The 20,110-nt window shown below is 43.6% G+C and overlaps 1 protein-coding gene across 2 annotated transcripts in view; it reads left to right on the top strand.

The window, feature by feature from the left end:
- St3gal5 (ST3 beta-galactoside alpha-2,3-sialyltransferase 5) overlaps positions 1–11,949 on the top strand; it is a 71,319-nt gene extending 59,370 nt beyond the window's left edge. For both annotated transcript variants that reach the window (XM_008840295.3, XM_008840296.3), the window contains exons 5-7: positions 3,611–3,797; positions 5,982–6,140; positions 10,744–11,949. In XM_008840295.3, coding sequence (XP_008838517.1) covers positions 3,611–3,797; positions 5,982–6,140; positions 10,744–10,992 — 595 coding nt within the window. In that variant the 3' untranslated portion in view covers positions 10,993–11,949. The remainder of the gene's footprint in view (positions 1–3,610; positions 3,798–5,981; positions 6,141–10,743) is intronic.
- Positions 11,950–20,110: the final 8,161 nt, after the last annotated feature.

The raw sequence follows: 20,110 nt of genomic DNA, 5'->3' as shown, positions 1-20,110 counted from the left end.
AACTAATGTCAGGTGACATCAAGATTTCTGGTCCAGGGTCTAAGGCATTAGAGGAACTGTTGTCAGAAACAGGAGGATAGAGTTGTCTTTAGTGAGGGACCGTGACCCAATCCATTTTAGCCATTTTTTTTAAATCCCCAAAGTGATGATGTTCACATGGGACCTTTGTGATTTGGGGTGACTAACTCATAAGGCTCTGTGTCCTCATTCATAAGTCAGATGCAGTAACAGCTCATCTGCTGCAAGGCTCCTGTGGAGACAGAATGTATATAGTACTCAGAACAGTGACAGGGTTGCAGTTGGTGCTCAGGAAAACCCATGGTTACTTCAGGAGCACTCCATAGGAGTTGGAGGCCTGGGACAAGGGCAGAGAGTACAAGGCATTTTTAGAAAAGACCAGGTATTTGTACGGAGCATGCAAAGGAATGGAGAAAAACTGAGTTGAAGCAAAAAGAGAGCTGCAAACTTCTGAGAACAGAAGAGCACAAGGGTTCAAGTGGCCCCAGGTGGCTGGGTTTTAGAGGTTGGTGGCATGTAACAGCTGCCATTTGCTGCATGCTTTTTATCGCCTGGCAATGTTAAGTGCTTTCTCTGCAGAAATAACTCAATGACATCATGGTTAGCTGGTGCCACGAAGGAAGACACAAAAGTGTCACACCCTGGGCTGGAGAGATGGCTCAGCGGTTAAAGAACAATGGTTGTTCTTGCAGAAGGCCCCGGGTTCCGAATCCCAGCACCCACATGGCACCTAACAACTGTCTGTAACTCCAGTCCCAGGGGATCTGACAGCCTCTTCTGTCCTCTGCAGGCATTGCACAACATGGGTACACTTTACCTACCTGCAGGCAATATATGCAAATACACAAAATAAAAAAATAATAAATTTTAAAAAAAAAGTGTCACACCCTAAAAGTCTTAAGTCCAAGGTCTGGAGGCTTCCAGAACTCTGTCCTTAGTCCCATTTGAGCAGATAAATTTTTGCTTGTATGCAGGTAGCACTGTGGCAGGTAGAGCCAGGAACCCATACCCGTCCAGTCATGCAGGGCTGGGCTGTGGGCAAGAAGAGGCGAGAAACCCATGCTAACAGTGCAGACCTTTAGCTCCAAGAGAGAGGTGACTAGAGGAGGCTGCAGCATCAGGCTAACCTTGAAGGACAGCAACTTGTGTCCCTTCAGAGAGGAGTCAGGTAGGGAGAGCTGACTGAGGAGTCCTGCCTGGTGTGGGGACAGGCCAGGACAGCTGGGAAGGGGCCAGTATTGGGGCTGGATGTCCACAGATGGTAGGACGGCGTATGAGTATTTCAAGCATAGGGACTGGGAGGCCACTGAGTATCACCAACAAAGGAAGATAGCTTGGAGCCTGATTAGAAAGAGAAAGGTTAAGAAGCATTTTTATTTTCACAACTTTTAGGTTTAAAACCATTCCAAACACACCAGAAAAGATACAGGAAAAAGTATAAAGAATTCCCATTTGCCCTTTTCCCAGATTCCCTGATTGATCACACTTAGTCCATTTGTTTTATTATTTTTCCTCTATCTGTACAGATGCTCCTTGACTTACAAGCGGGCTTCCACCTGATAAACCCACTGTAAGCTGAAAAAAAGTTTTCAATTAAAAATGCGTTGATGGGCTGGGTATGGTAGTGCATACCTTTAATCCCAGCACTTAGGAGGCAGAGGCAGGTGAATCTTCGTGAGTTCAAAGCCAGCCTGGTCTACATAAGAGTTCCAGGACAGCTGGGGCTACAGGGAGCCCCGTCTCAAAAAGACAAAAGTATTGATGGGCTGGGGAGATGGCTTAGTGCACAGAGCTGTTGCTATGCAAGTGTGAGGACTGGAGTTCACACCCCCAGCACCCATGTAAATGCCAGGTAGGCATAGCAGCCTGCCTATAATTCCATTGCTTGGAAGGCAGAGGCAGTAGATCCCCTAGGCAAGCTGGTTAGCTACACTAGCTGTTCTAGTTTGCTTCTCCATTGCTATGACAAACTACTCCAACCAATACCAACTTGGGGAGGAAAGGGTTTATTTGGCTTACATCTCCCAGGTCACAGCCAATCACTAAGGGAGCCCAAGGCAGGAACTCAGGGCAGGAGCTGCAGCATAGGCCATGGAGGAATGCTGCTTACTGGCTTGCTCCACTGACCTATACTCAGCTTGCTTGCTTATACAACACAGGACAACCTGCCCAGGGTTGGCACTACCCACAGTGGACTGGCCCTCCCATACCACTCAACAGTCAAGAAAATTACCCACAGACATAGGCCAGTCCTATGGAGAAAATTCCCCAACTGAGGCTCCCTCTACCCAGGAGTGTCAAGTTGACAACTAAAGCTGATATTAGTGATATTAGTGGGCTCTGGCTTCAATTGAGAAGCCTTGCTTCAATGAATAAGGTAAAGAGCAATTGAAGAAGACTCCTGATTTCATTCCTGGGCCTCCACATGAAACATGAATGCTCATGCACCCACACACATGCAAGCACACACAGATGCGCGCACACACACACACACACCACAAGCACATGTTAAAAAAAATGCATTAAATCCACCTAACTACTCAGCATCCTAGCTTGGTCGTGCAGTACACTGTATAGTGCCAGTCATTGCCACTTGTGACCACATGACTCCTGGAGCTGTGACTACTGCCCAGCATCACAGGAGAATATCATACTGCATGTTATTAGCCTAGGAAAAGTTCAAAATCCAAAGTTCAGAATTGAATTTTGGCTGAACAGACATTGCTTTCGCACCATCATAAAGCTGAAAAATTGCAAGTTGACTATTCAAAAGTTAGAAATCTTTGTATTGTTATTCTTTTCTGAACCCTTTGAAAGTTACAGATAGCAGGCCCCAGTTGCTTCACTGTGCATTTCCTAAGATCAAGGGGACAATAGTCAGGATTAGGAAAGTAACAATACAATTACAAATTTTATTAATACGTTAATATAACACAGACCTAACCTACAGAGTTTGTTCACATTTCTTCACATACCCTAATAATGTCCTTAGAGAGAGAGAGAGAGAGAGAGAGAGAGAGAGAGAGAGAGAGAGCTGGCCCAGTATCATGCTTTGGCATTTAGTTGGCCTATTGAATAGTCTGTTTTAATAACTAAGGGACTAGGTGTCTAAGCTCTGGAAGAAGTAGCCGTCAAACAGAAAAGAATGGGTTAGGCACAAGTGTGATAATACTTGGGAAGAAACAGACTTTTTTGAGATTTCAAAACAATATAGCTTGTCATAGTAGCATACTCCTATAATCCCAGTTACTCAGGGGACTTCGAAATTCTAGCAAAAACTGTTTCCGAGCAAATCAAGACATTTTCAAGAAATTTTACAGATGCCCAGGAAAAGCTTCAAATGTAATGTGTTTGGATTATCTTATAGTATCAGGACAAGATGGAATTGCTTATGACAGTTTGGGGTTAGATCCTGGTGTTCTGTCATGGACTAAAGGATAGTGCCAAGCTGACTGGGACACCAAGAACTTCCTGATCTGTGGAGAACAAGGCACGGGAAGTCAGGATGTCACACGGTGTGACAAGATGGCTGACAAGCCTAGGCTCCGTGACTTGTGTTATCAATGTGTCTTTTTCCTTTTTATTGAAATAGGTTAAACAGTGCCCCAGTTGAGGGATATTCTGAGCATGTTGGAAATAAAACCACTATAAGGATGACTTATCCAGAGGGTGCACCACTGTCGGATGCTGAATATTATGCCAATGACTTGTTCGTCACTGTTCTATTTAAGAGTGTTGATTTCAACTGGCTTCAAGCAATAGTAAAAAATGAAACCCTGGTAAGCCCTCAAAATTCATCTGTCAACTGGGTATTAGTAAAAAATGAGATAGCCTCAAATTGCAATTATGGACTTTGATTTTTAAACACATATAATAGAGTACATACCTTTGTGTTGTCTTCTGCAAGGTTTTTACAAAGAGGATGGCTTTGTAGGAACCTCTCAGAACTCCTTGCTGCAGATTGCTTTCAGAACCAGATTAAGAATTGGCAGGTAAAACAGGAAGTGTAGCTCAATTTGTAGTGTGTTTGCCTAGCATGCACAGGGCCCTGGGTTCTATTTCTTAGAACTACATAAAGTTGGGTGTAGGGATGCACACCTGTAATCCCAGCACTTGAGGAAGGGGCTGGAGGATCAGAAGCTCAAGGTCATGCTCAGCTACGTTATCAGTTTGAGGCCAATCTGGGCTACATGAGACCCTGTCTCAAAAAAATCCATCAATCAATCAATCAAAAAAAGAAAAATAATTCTATGAACAATTTCTGTTCTGAGGTTGATTGCCATCTTACTCACCAGACATGGACTTGAATGACTTTTGGTTAGTTCCACAAGTGAGATTTACTTGGATGAATGTAAACTATTGCTGAAGATATTAAAAAGAATATATATTAGAGTATAGAATATTATATATATTTAAATATATGTATTTATTCTTCAAAATGCTTTAGTCAGTGGTCCTCTGTTGGAGTAAATCCAAAGCATTCCAGAAGAACCAATGCAGAGGTTTTGACGCAGCGCCTCCATTTGCTCAGATTCCTGATGTTGATCTTTGCAAAATCAATTGCACTATTTTGTAGTAATACCCATTATAATGAAATAAATTTCAGAGCTCAGTTACCAAGCTGATCACAAGTAGCTGTCTGCAGAACTATCAGGATAGGGCTGGTGAGATGGATCAGAGGGTAAAGGTGCCTGCCACCAAGCTTAATGACCTGAATTTGATCCCCAAGGGCCATGTGGTGGAAAGAAAGAGCTTATTCCCGGAAGTTATCAAGTTATCCTCTGACCTCCACAGGTGTGCTTTGGCGTGTGTGTACTCACACTCAGACATACAATCGATAGCTAGATAGATTGATCGATTGATCGATAGATGTTTAGTGTTAGATTTTAGAAGAGGAGAAAAGAGTGAAATTTAAAGTTTAGAAATAAGAGCCAGAGCCAGACCTGCAACAGGCAAGGAACGTGCCCTTTAGTCAAGATACCACTGCCAAGGGCAGAAGACTTTCCGAAGGAAGGTGGCATCTGCAACTAAGGGGAGGGAAGTTTGGACTGACATAGAAATTTTACTAAGCACAGCTTCAGTAATTTACTCAGTGCCAGGGTCTGGTACCCTTGGGTGATTGCAGGTCCTCCTCCCAAGATTATTTTCTCAGGCAGATAAGGCAAGTAATCTAGAGCACTAAAGGAAACAGGTTGGCTCCACAGTCTCCTTCAGTCCTGGGACTGACCAACTGATAAGGCTTGAGCAAGGTCAGCCTGCCAATTTAGGGCCAGTTGGCCACTTTAAGGGATTTGTAGTTTTATCACTTCCCTAATGAGACTTAGAACTCTCCTGCAATTCACACATTCTATCATTTAGAAATACAGTTTTTAAAATAAAAAATACTAGGCTTTTCACATCACTTCAGTGTGTGGAGGAATTAATACTACAGAGCTTGATTCTGTGCAAATGTCTGTGATTTCTCTTGGGTGGAAGTTCTAATGGGAAAATGAAGCATATAAGAAGTGACTTCCAGTCAGTTGCTAAGCAACTTTGTGAGACTAGGAAATAGTAAAGTCGGTGGAGAGCCAGATACAAGGTGAGGCCCATCTAGCAAGGCATTCACAGCAGTTGTTACCCTTCCACTGAACCTGTTCGTTTGGCCTTCCCTGGGAACATGATGGCTGTCGGTTGTACCTAAGGTTTTCTAGCTCAGGTCATTCCCTGAGGAATTTCTTCTGCAAGCAAACAAACTGCTTCTAGAGTTTCATTTTGTCCAGTGCCACATTTGTAAATTGCATGGTTCAGAATTCCTTTTTTGAGTTGAGTCACATCTAAGGGACTGTGCTGCAGCAGTCAGGATGCAAGGCAGACTGGAGTAATGCCCATGACTGTGGCCTAATTAGCGTTGGATGCTTTCCTCACCCTCTGCTGGCAGTAGAACTTTATTAGTCACCCCTAATGATTCCGCTTTCTTTCTTCAGCCATTTTGGGTGCGGCTCTTCTTTTGGAAGCAGGTGGCAGAAAAAATCCCACTCCAGCCGAAACAATTCAGGATTTTGAATCCAGTTATTATCAAAGAGACTGCCTTTGACATCCTTCAGTATACAGAGCCCCAGTCAAGATTCTGGGGCCAAAATAAGGTATTTTTGTTGCTATTTGAAGTTAGCTATTCTCTATGTTCAAGGGAGACATAATCAGATTTTGTGTGTGCTTAACTGTATACCCAGAAGCATCTCCAGTAGAGAAATCCTGCCACTGGCCAGACAGCTCCATGTTGGTTCTCATTCTGTACCCCGGTACCAGGGCTCCTCGTGGGTTTAATTAGCCCTTTCCCTTTGTGATCTGTTCTTCAGTATAGTCAACACTTAAGTTACTGAGATGTTAATTAAAATATCCTTGCTCCAGGATCCCATTTAACTGCAAGGCACTGAAAGGCACTTTATTAGTCTAAAGAGTTCTTTATATTTTACCTCTGTGGGCCACCCAGGTAAGAATTGGTGCTTATCAACACTTGATAATAAATAAAGTCAGCCCTCTAGAAAAGAGCTTTCCAGTTGACACCTAGGCCCCACCCCAGGCATTCTGATTTAATTGGTCAGTGTTAAGGTCTGTGCATTGGGATTGTCAAAATTCCCCAGGTGATTTTACTTTGCAGCTCAGTCCGAGAACCTAGGCAGACCATCATGGATTGGCCTGCAGTTAGCACATGCCACCAAAAGGGATTGGTGTGGAGATAACTTTGTTACTTGTGGCTTAGTGCTCTGAATAGCTTAGACCCACGCCTTTAAAACTTAAAACCTTATGGAAATCTTTCTTAAACAAAATTTAAGAGCTCTTACTATGTCCAAAAGAAAAAGATGAGTCAGTTAAAAATAAAAAAATTCATAAATTATGAACATTTGACAAAAGAAGAAAGTAAAATAGTCAAATAATTCATGATAAGCTATTTTCCAGTAATTAAATAAGAGCAAGTTAGCCACAATGGCATTTTTAAACCCACTTTCTTGTTTGTTTTGATTTTTTAGGCATTTCTGTTTTATGTGTGTGAGTGTTTTGCCCGAATGATGTGAATGCACCACATGCATGCAGTGCCCACAGAGGCCAGAAGAGTGTGTTGGATCCCTTGGAACTGGAGTTGTTGAGAGTTGTTAGCCGCCATGTGGGTGCTGGGCATCCACATCTGACTTTTTTTGCTCATCTCTTTAGCAAAACTTAAGTTTGATAATACTCTTGTCTGGCAGGAATGTAGGTAGAATAGGTTCTCCCAATTTACATCATGTAAAAATATTAATTGGCTTGGTTGTGTGTTGTTGCATATACCTATCATCCCAGTATTTAGGAGATTGAGGCAGAAAGATTACAAATTCAAGGCTAGACTGGGCTACACAGTGAAACTGTGCCTCAGGAAAAAACGAACAGTCTTTACCCAGCAATTTTACTCTTAAAGTATTGATTATAAGAAAATTAAAGAAAACTCCAACATCTGGTAGTTGAGATTGCTCACCATAGCATTACTAGAAAAACACTAAATAAAACAGCCTACATACTCGTCATTAGGAGATTGCTTTAGGAGTTGGAGGTACAGCTCAGTTGGTGGAATGCTTACCCAGCATCCATGAATCCTAGTGGGGTTGGAAGGAGGTGGTGGATAAGATCAAAATACATTGTATACATGTATTAAATTTTCAAAGAATTAATAAAAATACTATTTTTGGCCAGGCATGGTGGTGCATGCCTTACCTAGTACTCGGGAGGCAGAGGCAGGCAGATCTCTTAGTTTGAGGACAGCCTGGTCTCTATAGTGAATCCAGGACAGCCGGGGCTACAGGGAGACCCTGTCTCAAAAAAAACAAACAAACAAAAAAAAACATTATTTTTAAGAAAAAATAAAGTAAATCTTGGTCTTTGTTCTTTTACAGAACATCCCCCCAATGTTCTGAACTGCATTAACCAGGCATGGTTATATTTGTCTATAATTCCAGCACCCAGGAGGTAGAGGCAGGAGGATCAGAAATTTAAGGTCATCCTTAGCCCTATAGTGAGTTCATGGTCAAACTGGAATATATTAGAACCTATCTTTTTTTTTAAAAAGAGACTTTAATCTAAAAATTGCAGTGTCAGAAACTTTCTCACATCATATCTAGCAGGTAGAGAAGTTTGCTGGGCAGTGAGGCAGTGTGATCTCAGGAGTGTTTGAACCAAGTGACACAATTGGAGGAGGTATCTGTCCTTTCTGAGCTCTCTTTATGCATTACCTCCCTGAACCTTTAATTTCACACTTTCCACAGACACTGATTGTGGACCCCCTGTGTGCTGGGTGCCCTGCTGGTCACTTGGACCCCAGACTGCATGCTGGAGGACAGACAGTACCTCACTTCCCTATAGCCAGCCAGCAGGAAGGCTTCCTTGGCACTCGTTTCTCCTGGCTTCCTTTAACTACAAACATGCAGAATGACTGTGGAGTTCTTTTTTTAATATTTCATTTTATTATTTTTATTTTATGTGTATGAGTGTATTGCCTACATGTATGTGAGTGCACCCCTGTCCTGCAATGCCACAGAGATCAGAAAAGGGCTTCGGATTCCCCTGGAACTGGAGTTAAGGACAGTTCATAGCCACCATGTGAGTGCTGGGAATCGAAACCAGGTGAGCCATCTCTCCAGCCCTGTGAAGTTCTTTTAACAACCGTTAGTAACTCCAGTTCCAGGGGATCCAACACCCTCTTCTGTTGTCTGAGGACATTGCACAACATGGGTGCACTTACATACATGCAGGCAAAGCACTCATACACATAAAAATAAATCAATAAAATGTTTAAAGAATTTATAGGTTGAATATCCTGAATCTGAAAATCCAAAATCTAAAACCCTTTGATCACTAACATGACTCATGTGATGGGCCACAGTCAAAATGCAGGCATACTAAAAATAGAATTATAATATATGTTTAAAGCATATATGAAACACAAATGAGTATCATTATACTTGGGTCCTATCCGGGTATTCCAAAAATATCTGAAACATTTCTGGTCCCAAACATTTCAGATAGGGGAAACTCAGCTGGCAGCTATACCAGCCACAATCTTCAGGGAAGGCTCTTAGCCACAGGCTCTCTGTACTTCCTGTCTGTGTGCTGTTTTTACCCAAGACTGAAGTGGCGTTCCAGAAAGCATGGTGCCAGGGGTACACGTCCCAAGAAGTGTGGCAAGATACCAGACAGACAGGGAGTGCTGATGATGAGAATCCAAAATGAGCTGGACCTTGGGCCTGCTAGGCCGGAGTTGGCAGACTGCATTTCAGAACGAACAGATGTAACCAGGAAGGCGGCATACACCTAGAATCTAGCACTTGGGAAGTTGGGGCAGGAGGATCAAGGGATAGAAGCCAGCTGGATTACATGGCAAGACCCTGTCTCAAAGTAAACAGACAGGGAAACTAATTCAGATTTAAAAATACTAAAGGAACAAACATTTAAGTCCTTAATGTATGTCTGGCTTAGCAGCTGTATGTATGAAAACAGTCTGGAAGTGTTGGTGGCCAGAAGAGCAAATGATGGCATTAAGTGGTACAGCAGCAGGTAAGGAACAGAGAATCCTGCATCTTCAGGGAGAGCCTGTCCCACAGGAAGGATGGGCTCCAGAAACCATGCCCTGGAAAGGACAGTGGAAGGTGCTGTGTCTGTGGAGCAGACCTCATAAACCTTTGTCATGCAAGAAAGGAAATGGACTTACTTTGTGATTCTGGCCATTGTGTAGGTTCATGGGGTAGAAGCTTTAAAAATGGCATATGTTAGCCTGACACAGGCTACTTTTTGAGGGTGCATTAATAGTGTTCACATCAAGGCATGGTTTTCGTCCAGTTTGGTTTAGTTTGTGTTTTGACAAAGGGTTTCACCCTGTCCCAGGCTGGTCTGGAGTTCACCATGTATCCGGCTGTCCTCAAACTTGTACCAGCCTTCCTCTCTCAGCCTCCCAAGTGCTAGTATTAGTGGAGTAAGCCACCCCATCCATCAGAGACCCTGTTTTAGAATCAAGGTTTCCTAACCTGCCTGGAGTGTTAGACTTTGAAATTCTGTGATAGGTAAGCTCCTGTGTTTATGAAGTTTGAGCCCCCAGTGCAGCTGTTACAACTGCATAGTACAGAACAGTACCTGCCAAGCAAATCCTTCACTGTGAGTGCTCAACCAAAGGTGGGTCATCTATATCAACTTCCCCCCATCCAAGGGAGTATTGTGGAAGAGTGGGCAGAAAGAATATAAGAGCCAGAGGATGGGGAGAAGAACTGTGAAATAACCGTCTTCTGAAATGACATGATTGATGCACATATCAACTCAGCAGCTGTGGTTTCCTGCACAGGACCAAGCCAGTCAAAATTCCAGCATGGGTGGAGTAGGGCTCCTGAGGCCCCACCCCTAGCTGAGGAGCTATTGGCAGTTGGTGACTGCTGATAGGAGAAGAGCCACTTTTCTTTGGGGATATGGCTGCTAATAGGTTACCCATGTCCTGGTGCATAGCCCTACACCCATTTGCACATGGCTAGCAGTAACTAGATGCGGAGCTATTAATAACAATTTAAAAAGAGGACATCAAGTTGGGAGGAAGGTGGGTTGGTGTGACCCAGAGAGAGTTGGAGGGAGGTAGTAAGGGGGTGAATAAGATGAAAATACATTATATACATATATGAAATTTTCAAAGAATTAATAAAGTTTTTCTTAAATAAAATAGTGGTCTTTGTTCTTTTTCAGAACATCCCCACCATCGGTGTCATTGCCATTGTCTTAGCCACGCATCTGTGTGATGAAGTCAGCCTGGCAGGTTTTGGATATGACCTCAGTCAACCCAGAACACCTTTGCACTATTTCGACAATCAGTGCATGAGTGCCATGAACTGGCAATTGATGCACAACGTGACCACTGAGACCAAGTTCCTCCTGAAGCTGATCAAAGAGGGTGTGGTAAAGGACCTCAGCGGGGGTATCCATTGTGAATTCTGAGCACAACAAACCTGACACATGGAGATGTACCCGAGACTGTGCCAACGGCCTTCCGATGCACTTCAGCCTGCAACTACTTTAACATGCAGCTGGTGTTTTTAAACCTTTTGTTAAAAAAAAACAAAACCAAAAAATGTTTCACTTTTCCCACTTTGTCCTGTTTATTTGAAGTCTGTGTTTGGATTGCTTTTTGCAGTTGCACATTTTATGTTAATTTTAAAAATGGGATTGGATTTCTCAAAGAGAATTGTATAGAATGATGCTTTATTATGTTTTAAGAAAGTAATTTAATTTGTAAGAACTTCACCCATGTAATCTGTACAGCAAGTACCAGGTGATGATGTAGGAGAGGGGGCTATGCTGCTTTGATGATAGCCCTGATGCCTGAGTCTGGTTTCTGCTGCTCTGTTTGGTGGGACCCATGGTGGAGATGCTTCCTGCTTCCTAGATGATGAAAGGAGCTCAATCATTCAACCACTGGCAGCTGCAGGAAGCACTGGACCAGTTGGACAAGTTCATGGGCCCTTTCCGATGGTTCACACTCTGCCAGAAGACTCCTTAGAATCAACCAGGGGAGCTGTCCTAATCATCTCTGCTCAGAGAGTCCTGTGAAGCTGCCCTGGGCTACAGATGCCACAGTCTTCCAAGCAACTAGGACGACTCTTGAAATTCTTGAGATTTTTTTTCTGCCCTTCCAAAGCACTTAAGTGTTATTTAAGATGTTCTGCTGTCTGTCTGAGGTGGCTTACCGTAACTATGACAAAGCTTCTACTATCTAGAACCATGGAGGAATGAACCCCTCCCAGGGATAATCACTTTTTTTTTTTTTTTGAAACACTGCAGTGAAATCCTTCCAGTGTTATAAATTTCTTATTTGAAAATAAAAGATTTTTGGATGCCTATCTGACAGTGCGTACCAAGCAATGTGCTGGTCCAAATAAAAGAATAAAAACTGTTGAGGGGTCACAGGATACAGTTAATTTCAAGTGGTCATTCATACATTTTAAGAAAATAAGTCTAATTCTCTGCTAAGTGGAGATTGTACTTTGGACGCTGCATAGTGAACGGAGTTAGGGTGCCCTACTCTGCAAGCTGTTTGATCCAGGCTCGGGGGCCCTTCTGTGGAGGTTGTGTATGTATAACAGCTGCCTCTTCCCTGAACTCTGGCTTCTGTGTCTTAGTGGCCTAGTCTCTGATGTCATGTCTGTGCTTCTTTCTCTCTTCCCACCCTCTCTACTCCACCCTTTGTCCTCTACCCTTCCTTGCTGGTGCCTTCTGGTGCTTTCCTCAGTTTACTTCCCTGTCTGGCATCCCCAGCGCAGCCTGTCCCCTTCACAGCTTCCTCAGGAGTAGGGCAGTGGGGGCAGGTCATGCAGTCAACAGAGTCCCTTCCATCTCCAGGGCTTCAGCTGTAGCTCAGAGAGGCTGCAGAGCAAAATAGTATTTCTCTGGCTTTATGTCTTGTCTTAAAAAGTGTGGATTTGAAATTCTACTCTGAAAGATAATGTTTATAAGAAAGTATTTCAAAAGTCTCACCAATTATATGACCTAATTTTTATTGATTTGTGAATTTCATACATCTTGATCATACTTAGACTCCCTCCCTTATTTGCATCCCCCTCCCATGTAGCCCCTCCACTGGTTTCCATACATTCTGTCATGTATTAAAGCGTATTCAGCCAGGTTTCTGTCCCCAAATGTCCCTCGGTGTGAATCCATCCACTGGAGCCTGGATATAACCTAATTTTGAAAACAGACTCTGGAAGATAGTTCAGAACTTCCATATGGCTCGGACAGAAACCACATAGCCCCACCCCACCCCTCAGTGCTAAAGAAAACATTGATTTTCTCATTGATACTATAAAATACCTGGCAAAAGTAATTTAAGGAAGGGTTTAGGCTCACAGTGTGAAGTAAAGTTCGTTATGATAGAGAAATCATGGTGGCAGGAGTGTGAAGCAGCTGGTCACGTTGCTTCCACAATCTGAAGGTAGAAATGAATGCCTATATTCAACTGGTTTTCTTATGCAGCCTAAAACCTGGCCTATGGAACTGTACTCATACAATTAGGGCAGGTCCTCTGACTTCAGACGTGCCCAGAGACTTGTCTCCTAGGTGATTCTAGATCCTGTCAAGTAGACAATATTTACCATCAGTGTATACATGTATGTACTTTTTAAAGCAGACTCAAAACCTCCTCAGGCAACTTTGTTGGAGTGGCGGAGACCTCACAGGTTGATGTGGCACTCAGACCTGTACTTCATCCATGTATTAGTTACTTTTCTTGTGACAAAACACCTAACAGAAGCAACTTAAGGCAAGTAAGGTTGATTTTGACTCATGATTTATAGGGTACAGTACATCATGACAGTTGTGGTGGCTTCCAATAGTTTCCCAACCTCCGTAGATGGCACCACGGCTGGGGACTATTGTGTTCAAATGTAAGTCTGTGGAGGGAGCATTTTTATATTCAGACCATAACATCATAGTTTCCATCAACTGTCAGGCTTGGTCCTGTCCCTACCCATCCTCTGCATGTCCCTTTGGCGTCTATATATTGTGTCTGCTCCTCTTCAATGTTTTCTTCCTCATAGTAAGTGAATAAAAAGGCCTTTGATGGAGTTCACAAGTTGAGAGGAGTTGGTTCAAGAGCATCTTCAAGTTTTAACACTAGCATTGTGTGCGCACATGTGTGTACAGACGCATGTGGGGGCAGTATGCCAACCTCAGGTGGTGGTCCTCAAGTGCCATGTACTTTTGGGGGAAACAATCTCATGCTGGCTGGTCATGAACCCCAGGAATCTACCTGTCACTGCCTCCCCAGCACTAGGGTTATAAGCATACGTCACCACATCTGGCTTTTTGATGTGGCATCTGGGGATAGAACTCAGGTCCTCATATGCTTGGGCATCTAGAACTTTACTGACTGGGCTATCACTCCAGCCCCCAACACTTCAGCATTTGGGGAATGGAAAATTTCTGTTTTAAAGTACACTCCTGACCCCACACACATAGGGAACATACCTGTGGGTGGATCAAGGTATCAAGGTTGCCTTCCAATAACAGGATTCACTATCACCTTAACAGTGACATAGCATCCAAGGTACATATGTGTGCCCCTCTTAATGTGGAATTGCTGGTGTTTAGTCAAGTTGAGGGGGCTGTATGTAGTCTATATTTTCATACACTACAGAAACTTTGAGTCATGGAAAAGTTGAATGAATTTTGCTTTTTTTCTACAAAGACTTCTCTCCCTAGAGACCTAGACTGGCCTTAGAAAAATATTTGGGGGACTGGGATGAGTATGTCCTTCTAAAGTGCCTTGTTGAGACAAAGCTGAATCTGGATCTTATAAACAGTGTCATGTATTCTAAGTAACCCCTTGCTGCTTTTGTAGCACATGTAAAAAGCATCTATTTCCATAAATCATGATGGCAGGGAGTCTCTTCATTTGTTAGATCAAAGGGTTACATTGCCAAATTGGACTACTTTTACTGAATTTTACTCCTTAGTTATCAACGGTTTGAGTGGCAGATACGGCCTTAGTTTTAACAAGAACAGCAAAAAGGAGGTAGTAAGAGTTTCTAAAGCCAAGGATTCTTTCATTGTGGCAACAATCCAGCATTTTGGTCCCTCACTAGATATCAAAGGGATTGTAGAATTTTCCTTTTTACTATCTGTGTCCCAAGGGGTACATGTTCCTCCAAGGGGTGGGGCCTGCTGCGGAGAATCTGCTGCGGAGAATTAGCTGTGGAGGGAGGAGTGTTGGTGCCATTTTGGCAGCAGTGGTGTGGAAAAAATGGCCCTGGTGCCTCGCCCACGTGGATGTGAGAGGGGCATTTACTGACCTGGGGCAAAACTGTGGGCCCACAAGGCATGGGAGAAAGCTAACGGAGACTGTGGGCAGGGTGCGGAAGCGATGTGGAACAGAGGTTGCTGAGCCACAGCAGTGTGGGGCGCTGGGTGTTCACCTTTGTAAGTTACTCTTTCCCCTACCCAGGATATAAACTATGAAAAATTCAGATAGAGATGTGTTGTATGGTTTGTCTAATAGCGCCAGGAGCAAGGGACCCTAAGAGACAAATTGGCACAGCCGGCAGGATGGCGCTGGAAATGACAAACCACTGGAGTTTGGGAAAAGCAAGGGAGCTAATGGCAGCGCTGACATGGATCTTACAATGGATTACAAAATATGTAACTAAAAAGGGGCCGGCCACGAAGAAGTGTGGGCCACAGCTATGTTGTAAATGTGAGGAAATAGCCCAGTTGCAGGTATATGAAAATTTGTTAAAAGTTATAGAAAGGCTAGAAAAACTTACATGCCTGGGACACAAGCAGAGAACCCAGAGAGGGGATGTGGCTACTTTCCATAATAAAAGATTTTCTCAAAGTAGGGGAAACTGAAAAGGCCAGGGAGGTGCTGACAGATTCAGTGTAGAGCTTGAGAGAGAAAAACAAACAAACAAACAAACAAAAAAAAAACAGGACATTTTAACTTGCGTAAGGTCCAAGGACTCCAGAAGAAACTAGATAATAATGAAAAAGGAAACAACCTAAAAATCAAAGTGGCTAAGGCTGCCCCTCAGATTCAACCTTTGATACAGAAAGGAAAGGATGCTAGCAGTACTGTAGCTAGGAAATACTCCACACTGGAACTGTTAAAACTAGGAAAAACTTACAAGCAAGCAATCAAAGAGCCCCTCACCACATGGCTTGTGAGGGTATGGTGTAAGGAAGCTGCTTTCAAAATGGCGCTGACCACCTCAGTGGGGGGAGGAGCTAAGGAATTGGACCAGGACAAAAAATAAGAAAAAGTGTAGGTAATTGAAGACTAACCAGGAGGAAAATGCGTGAACACCTTGTGATCACCATAGTAGTGCATTGAAAGGAGCCTTCGTGCTCTATGTGACCTTTCACAGGATTGGAGAATAGGTTCCTGCCTATGCTAATGATTGTGGGTTTTGCCTTTATAAGCGTTGTAACACTTACAATAAACGAGTTCCTGCATGACTAAACTCCCTGCTGCATCTGAGAGTCTCGGGGAGGCGGGTGAACTGGCAAGCTGCGCACTTACCCCTCCTCAGCCCCCATCGCTGAGCTCCACGTCCTGTCTCGTTGGGGGTGCAAAGGCTCAGCAGTATGGGACATGGGAGCAAATAACATCAGTCTAGGTCCTTCAGAAGCTTCACAGCTGAGTTATATAATGACCCATCCATCCTTTTGATATAGACAGTTCAATCTAGGCCAATGCAGGGGGGAGCAGTCCTAAATACATGGTCATCACCAAAGGAAACTCCCATAATTAACAGAGGCTGGAGGACTATAAAGGGGGGACAGGCATTACTGAGAGAACTGGGTATGAGAAAAGCAATATATGATACCCAGTTCACTGGGCCAGATAAGATTGTGTTCACCAGAGATACAAAGGAAAGCTTAATTCAACTGGGACCTCAAGAATGGTATGGGGCTTTAATGGTTTTACTAAGCCCTTTAATAGGACAGGATCTTTGTAAACTGAGAGAGGCTTTAACAGATCTAAGTGACTCTGACCAACGTGTAAAATGTGTCTGTAGAATAACAGAACCTACAAGAGATATAAAAAGACCAAATGGAAGAAATGGTCCGTTTGGGTTACTCGAAGACAAATGTGGCAAGACTTACATCAAGCCCAAATTCCCAAAGAAAAAATTGATAGAAAACCAAATTTGGTACTAAGGAGTTTCTGGAAGGCTTTAAAACCAGAACTATTTACAAAAGGTATTCAAAGGATAAAAACTGTCCCAGGGGTGGTTAAAAATCCTCAAAAAATAAGATGTGTTTCTCTCCTGATAAAGGCTATACTAGGGGTGGAGGCAGTTTTTCCCACCGAGGCCTCCTCCAGCAGCCAGGTATGGTCAATGAAGACACTACACATATGGCTACAGTCAGGAGGCAGACCCAGGGCCTGCCTGACTCAGGGAACCAACAGGTGCAGTGGGGACAAGAGAAACCCCCAGTCTCCCTAGCCTGGTGCAGGATCAGGCAACTGGAGCCAACACCTGTAAGTGTATCAAAGATAAAAGAATACAAAGAGACTATGTAAGATCCCTAGAATGTAGAATGACTCCCAAGGGATAACTAAAGATAATAAAGAACTAACCAAATTAATACCTCTTACTCATGCTATGGTACCTAACAAAGATCTATGGAAAAAAACAATACAAGTGGATAAAACCTTCCCATGATGTGTTAGACCTTGTCTATGATTGATTTAATATATGATGTTAACCTTCCTTCAAGTGTTTTTCAAATGAAACCCATTTGAAAGATACCTGAAGAAACAAAGGCCAGCTATAGCTGTAAGATTCTTGGGAGTTTTATGGTTGGGTAAGATAAAAACAGAGGTTCCCAAACTATACAACTGTTAAGAAAATCTACAGTGCCAGGGGTGGGTTGCCCCCCTATGAGCTGTTGGTCAGAGAGAGATCCTAGAGGTCCTCAAAATCAGCAAGGCTACTGTCACTAATGTCGATTGTACACTAAAAGGGTCAGTAAGGCCATGTTGCTGAAAACACTGCATGATGTGAGCATGGGAGGAAAAGAAAGATGGAGCTGAGACTAAGCCAAAAACTCCATGCCACTGGATGGATGATGTTCATAGTACCAGAGGGCGCTGTGCAGATGGTTGGGAAAGAAAGGATCCCCTATGATTCTACTCAACAACGTACCCTGCATGCTGTACACTATGGGCATGCCAAGCAATGCCTGCAAGTACAAGAATGGCTCAACTAACATACGTACAACTGACAAATTTCTAATTGGATAAGGCCTGCTCCTAGGGGTGGAACACACATCTGGTGCTGTAGACCAGGCCAACCCCTGTGTCAAGAAAGGCTATAGGCCCTAGCTGGGAAGCCATTAAAAGTATACTGTTTAATGAGTATAGTACACCTACTGGGATATCCTGTAGGCATTTGTATTTACATTCATGTTTGTTTAGATGTATCTATTCCTTCCATTTGTCTTTTTGTTTTTTGTTTGTTTGTTTTGGGTCTTTTCGAGACAGGGTCTCCCTGTAGCCCCAGCTGTCCTAGAACTCACTATATAGACCAGGCTGGCCTTGAACTCATAGAGATCCGCCTGCCTCTGTCTTCCGAGTGCTGGGATTAAAGGCATGCGCCACCATGCCTGGCTCCATTTGTCTTTTTAAAAAATATTTTACTATTTTTATGTGTATGAGTGTATTGCCTGCATGTATGTGAGTGCCCTCGTGTCATGCAACAATGACACAGAGGTCAGAAGAGGGCTTCAGATTCCCCTGGAACTGGAGTTAAGGGTGGTTCATAGCTGCCATGTGGGTGCTGGGAATAGAACACAAGTCCTCTGCAAGAGCAGTCAGTGCTCTTAACTGCTGAACCATCTCTCCAGTCCCCATTTGTCTTTATAAGAAACATCACTGAGATAGATCAATGGCCACGGCTTGAAGATGAATAACGGGGAGGCCCAAGAAGTCACTATCTTGCCACGATACAAGAGAGATCGCCCTACATCTGTCACCTTCTCCAAGGCTCAGGGACCTTAGCGGAAGATTGGCAGAAAGATTGTAAGAGCCAGAGGAAGGGGTGGAGTGTGTCCTGAGGGGTACATGTTCTGCCAAAGGGCAGGGCCTGCTGTGGAGAATCAGCTACGGAGAGTTAGCTGCAGAGGGAGGAGCATTGGCACCATCTTCACAGCAGCAGTGTGGAAAAAATGGCCCTGGTGTCTCGCCTGTGTGGACATGAGAGGGGGCATTTACCAACCTGGGGTGAGATTTCAAGCCACAGAACGGAATGGGGCACTGGGTGTGGGGTGCCAGGTGTTCTTTGTCAGTTACTCTGTTTCCCCTATCCAGGATATAAACTATGAAAAATTCAGATAAAGATGTGTTGTATGGTTTGTCTACTAGTGCCAGGAGCAGGGGCCCCTAGGAGAACTTGGGTGACACTATCTCAAGAGAGCCTTTTAGAGTGTAGCAAGATTAAAGAAAGTCCTCCCCCTTGTCAGGGTCACGTCATTCAAGTGTAGGATATTTGTGTGTGTGTGTGTGTGTGTATGTGTGTGCACGCACACACGTGCACATTCGAGGTGTATGTGGGACGGTACATGTGCTATATAGCTTCAGTTGTCAACCTGACACACCTAGGAAGAGGGAGGCTTGGCTGAAGCATAGCCTCCATTGGCCTTTGGCCTTGTCTGTGTGGCATTTTCTTAATTGCTAATTGATGTAGGAGGGCTCAGCCCATTGTGGGTGGTGCCACCCCTGGGCAGGTGGTCCTAGGTCATATAAAAAAGCAAGTTGAGCACAAGTCAGGGTAGCAAACCAGTAAGCAGTGTTCGTCTGTGGTCTGTGTATCAGTTCTTGCCTCTAGGTTCCTGCTTGAGCTCCTACCCTGGCTTCCCTCAAGGAAAAACTGTGATCATGACATGTACACCAAATAAACCCTTTCTCCCCAAGTTGATTTTGGTCAGAATGTTTTATCACATCAGTAGAAAGCAAACTAATAAAGTGCATACACACAAATGCTCCTTCTTCTGGAGGGTAAGTCATGCTGGTCAACCTTCTGTTTATCACCTTCTTTTCCACCATCCAAGGTCATTTTACACAGCTTGGATTTGTGTTCATGAAGGAAAGTATTTGACCTGCAGCCAACACTCTATGGAAGAGTGAGCCAAATTGGGAAGAAGGGCTATTTATTAAGCATACATACACAAATGTTCTTGAACATGTTCTCCACGATGAAAGTGCAAGCTGAACACTCTAGCTTCCATCATCTGATACAATTTTCTGATTCCTATTAAGAAGTTGTAATCCATTTAGCAAAGAAGACATCCAAATTGACATGGTATGATGCAAAGACTAAGCAATGTACTCCTAGTGACTGTTCTAAAAAGCAGGTTTGGGAGCTGAGGATGTTGCTCAATTGATAAAGTGCTTGCCTAGAATGCAGGAAGCCCTAGGTTCAACTCCTAGCATAAACGGTGTGGTGGCACAGGCCTGGAATCCCAGCACTCAAAGTGAAGGCTAGAGGATCAGGAATTCAAGGTCATCCTTGACTACATAGCAAGTTTGAGACCAGCCTGGGATAGATGAAAGCAAATA

Source organism: Nannospalax galili, unplaced genomic scaffold (genome assembly GCF_000622305.1).
Source record: "Nannospalax galili isolate Female #2095 unplaced genomic scaffold, S.galili_v1.0 scaffold279, whole genome shotgun sequence".
Lineage (NCBI taxonomy): Eukaryota > Metazoa > Chordata > Mammalia > Rodentia > Spalacidae > Nannospalax > Nannospalax galili.
The sequence above is the reverse complement of the archived record's forward strand: the minus strand, read 5'-3'. Positions and strand labels throughout refer to the sequence as shown.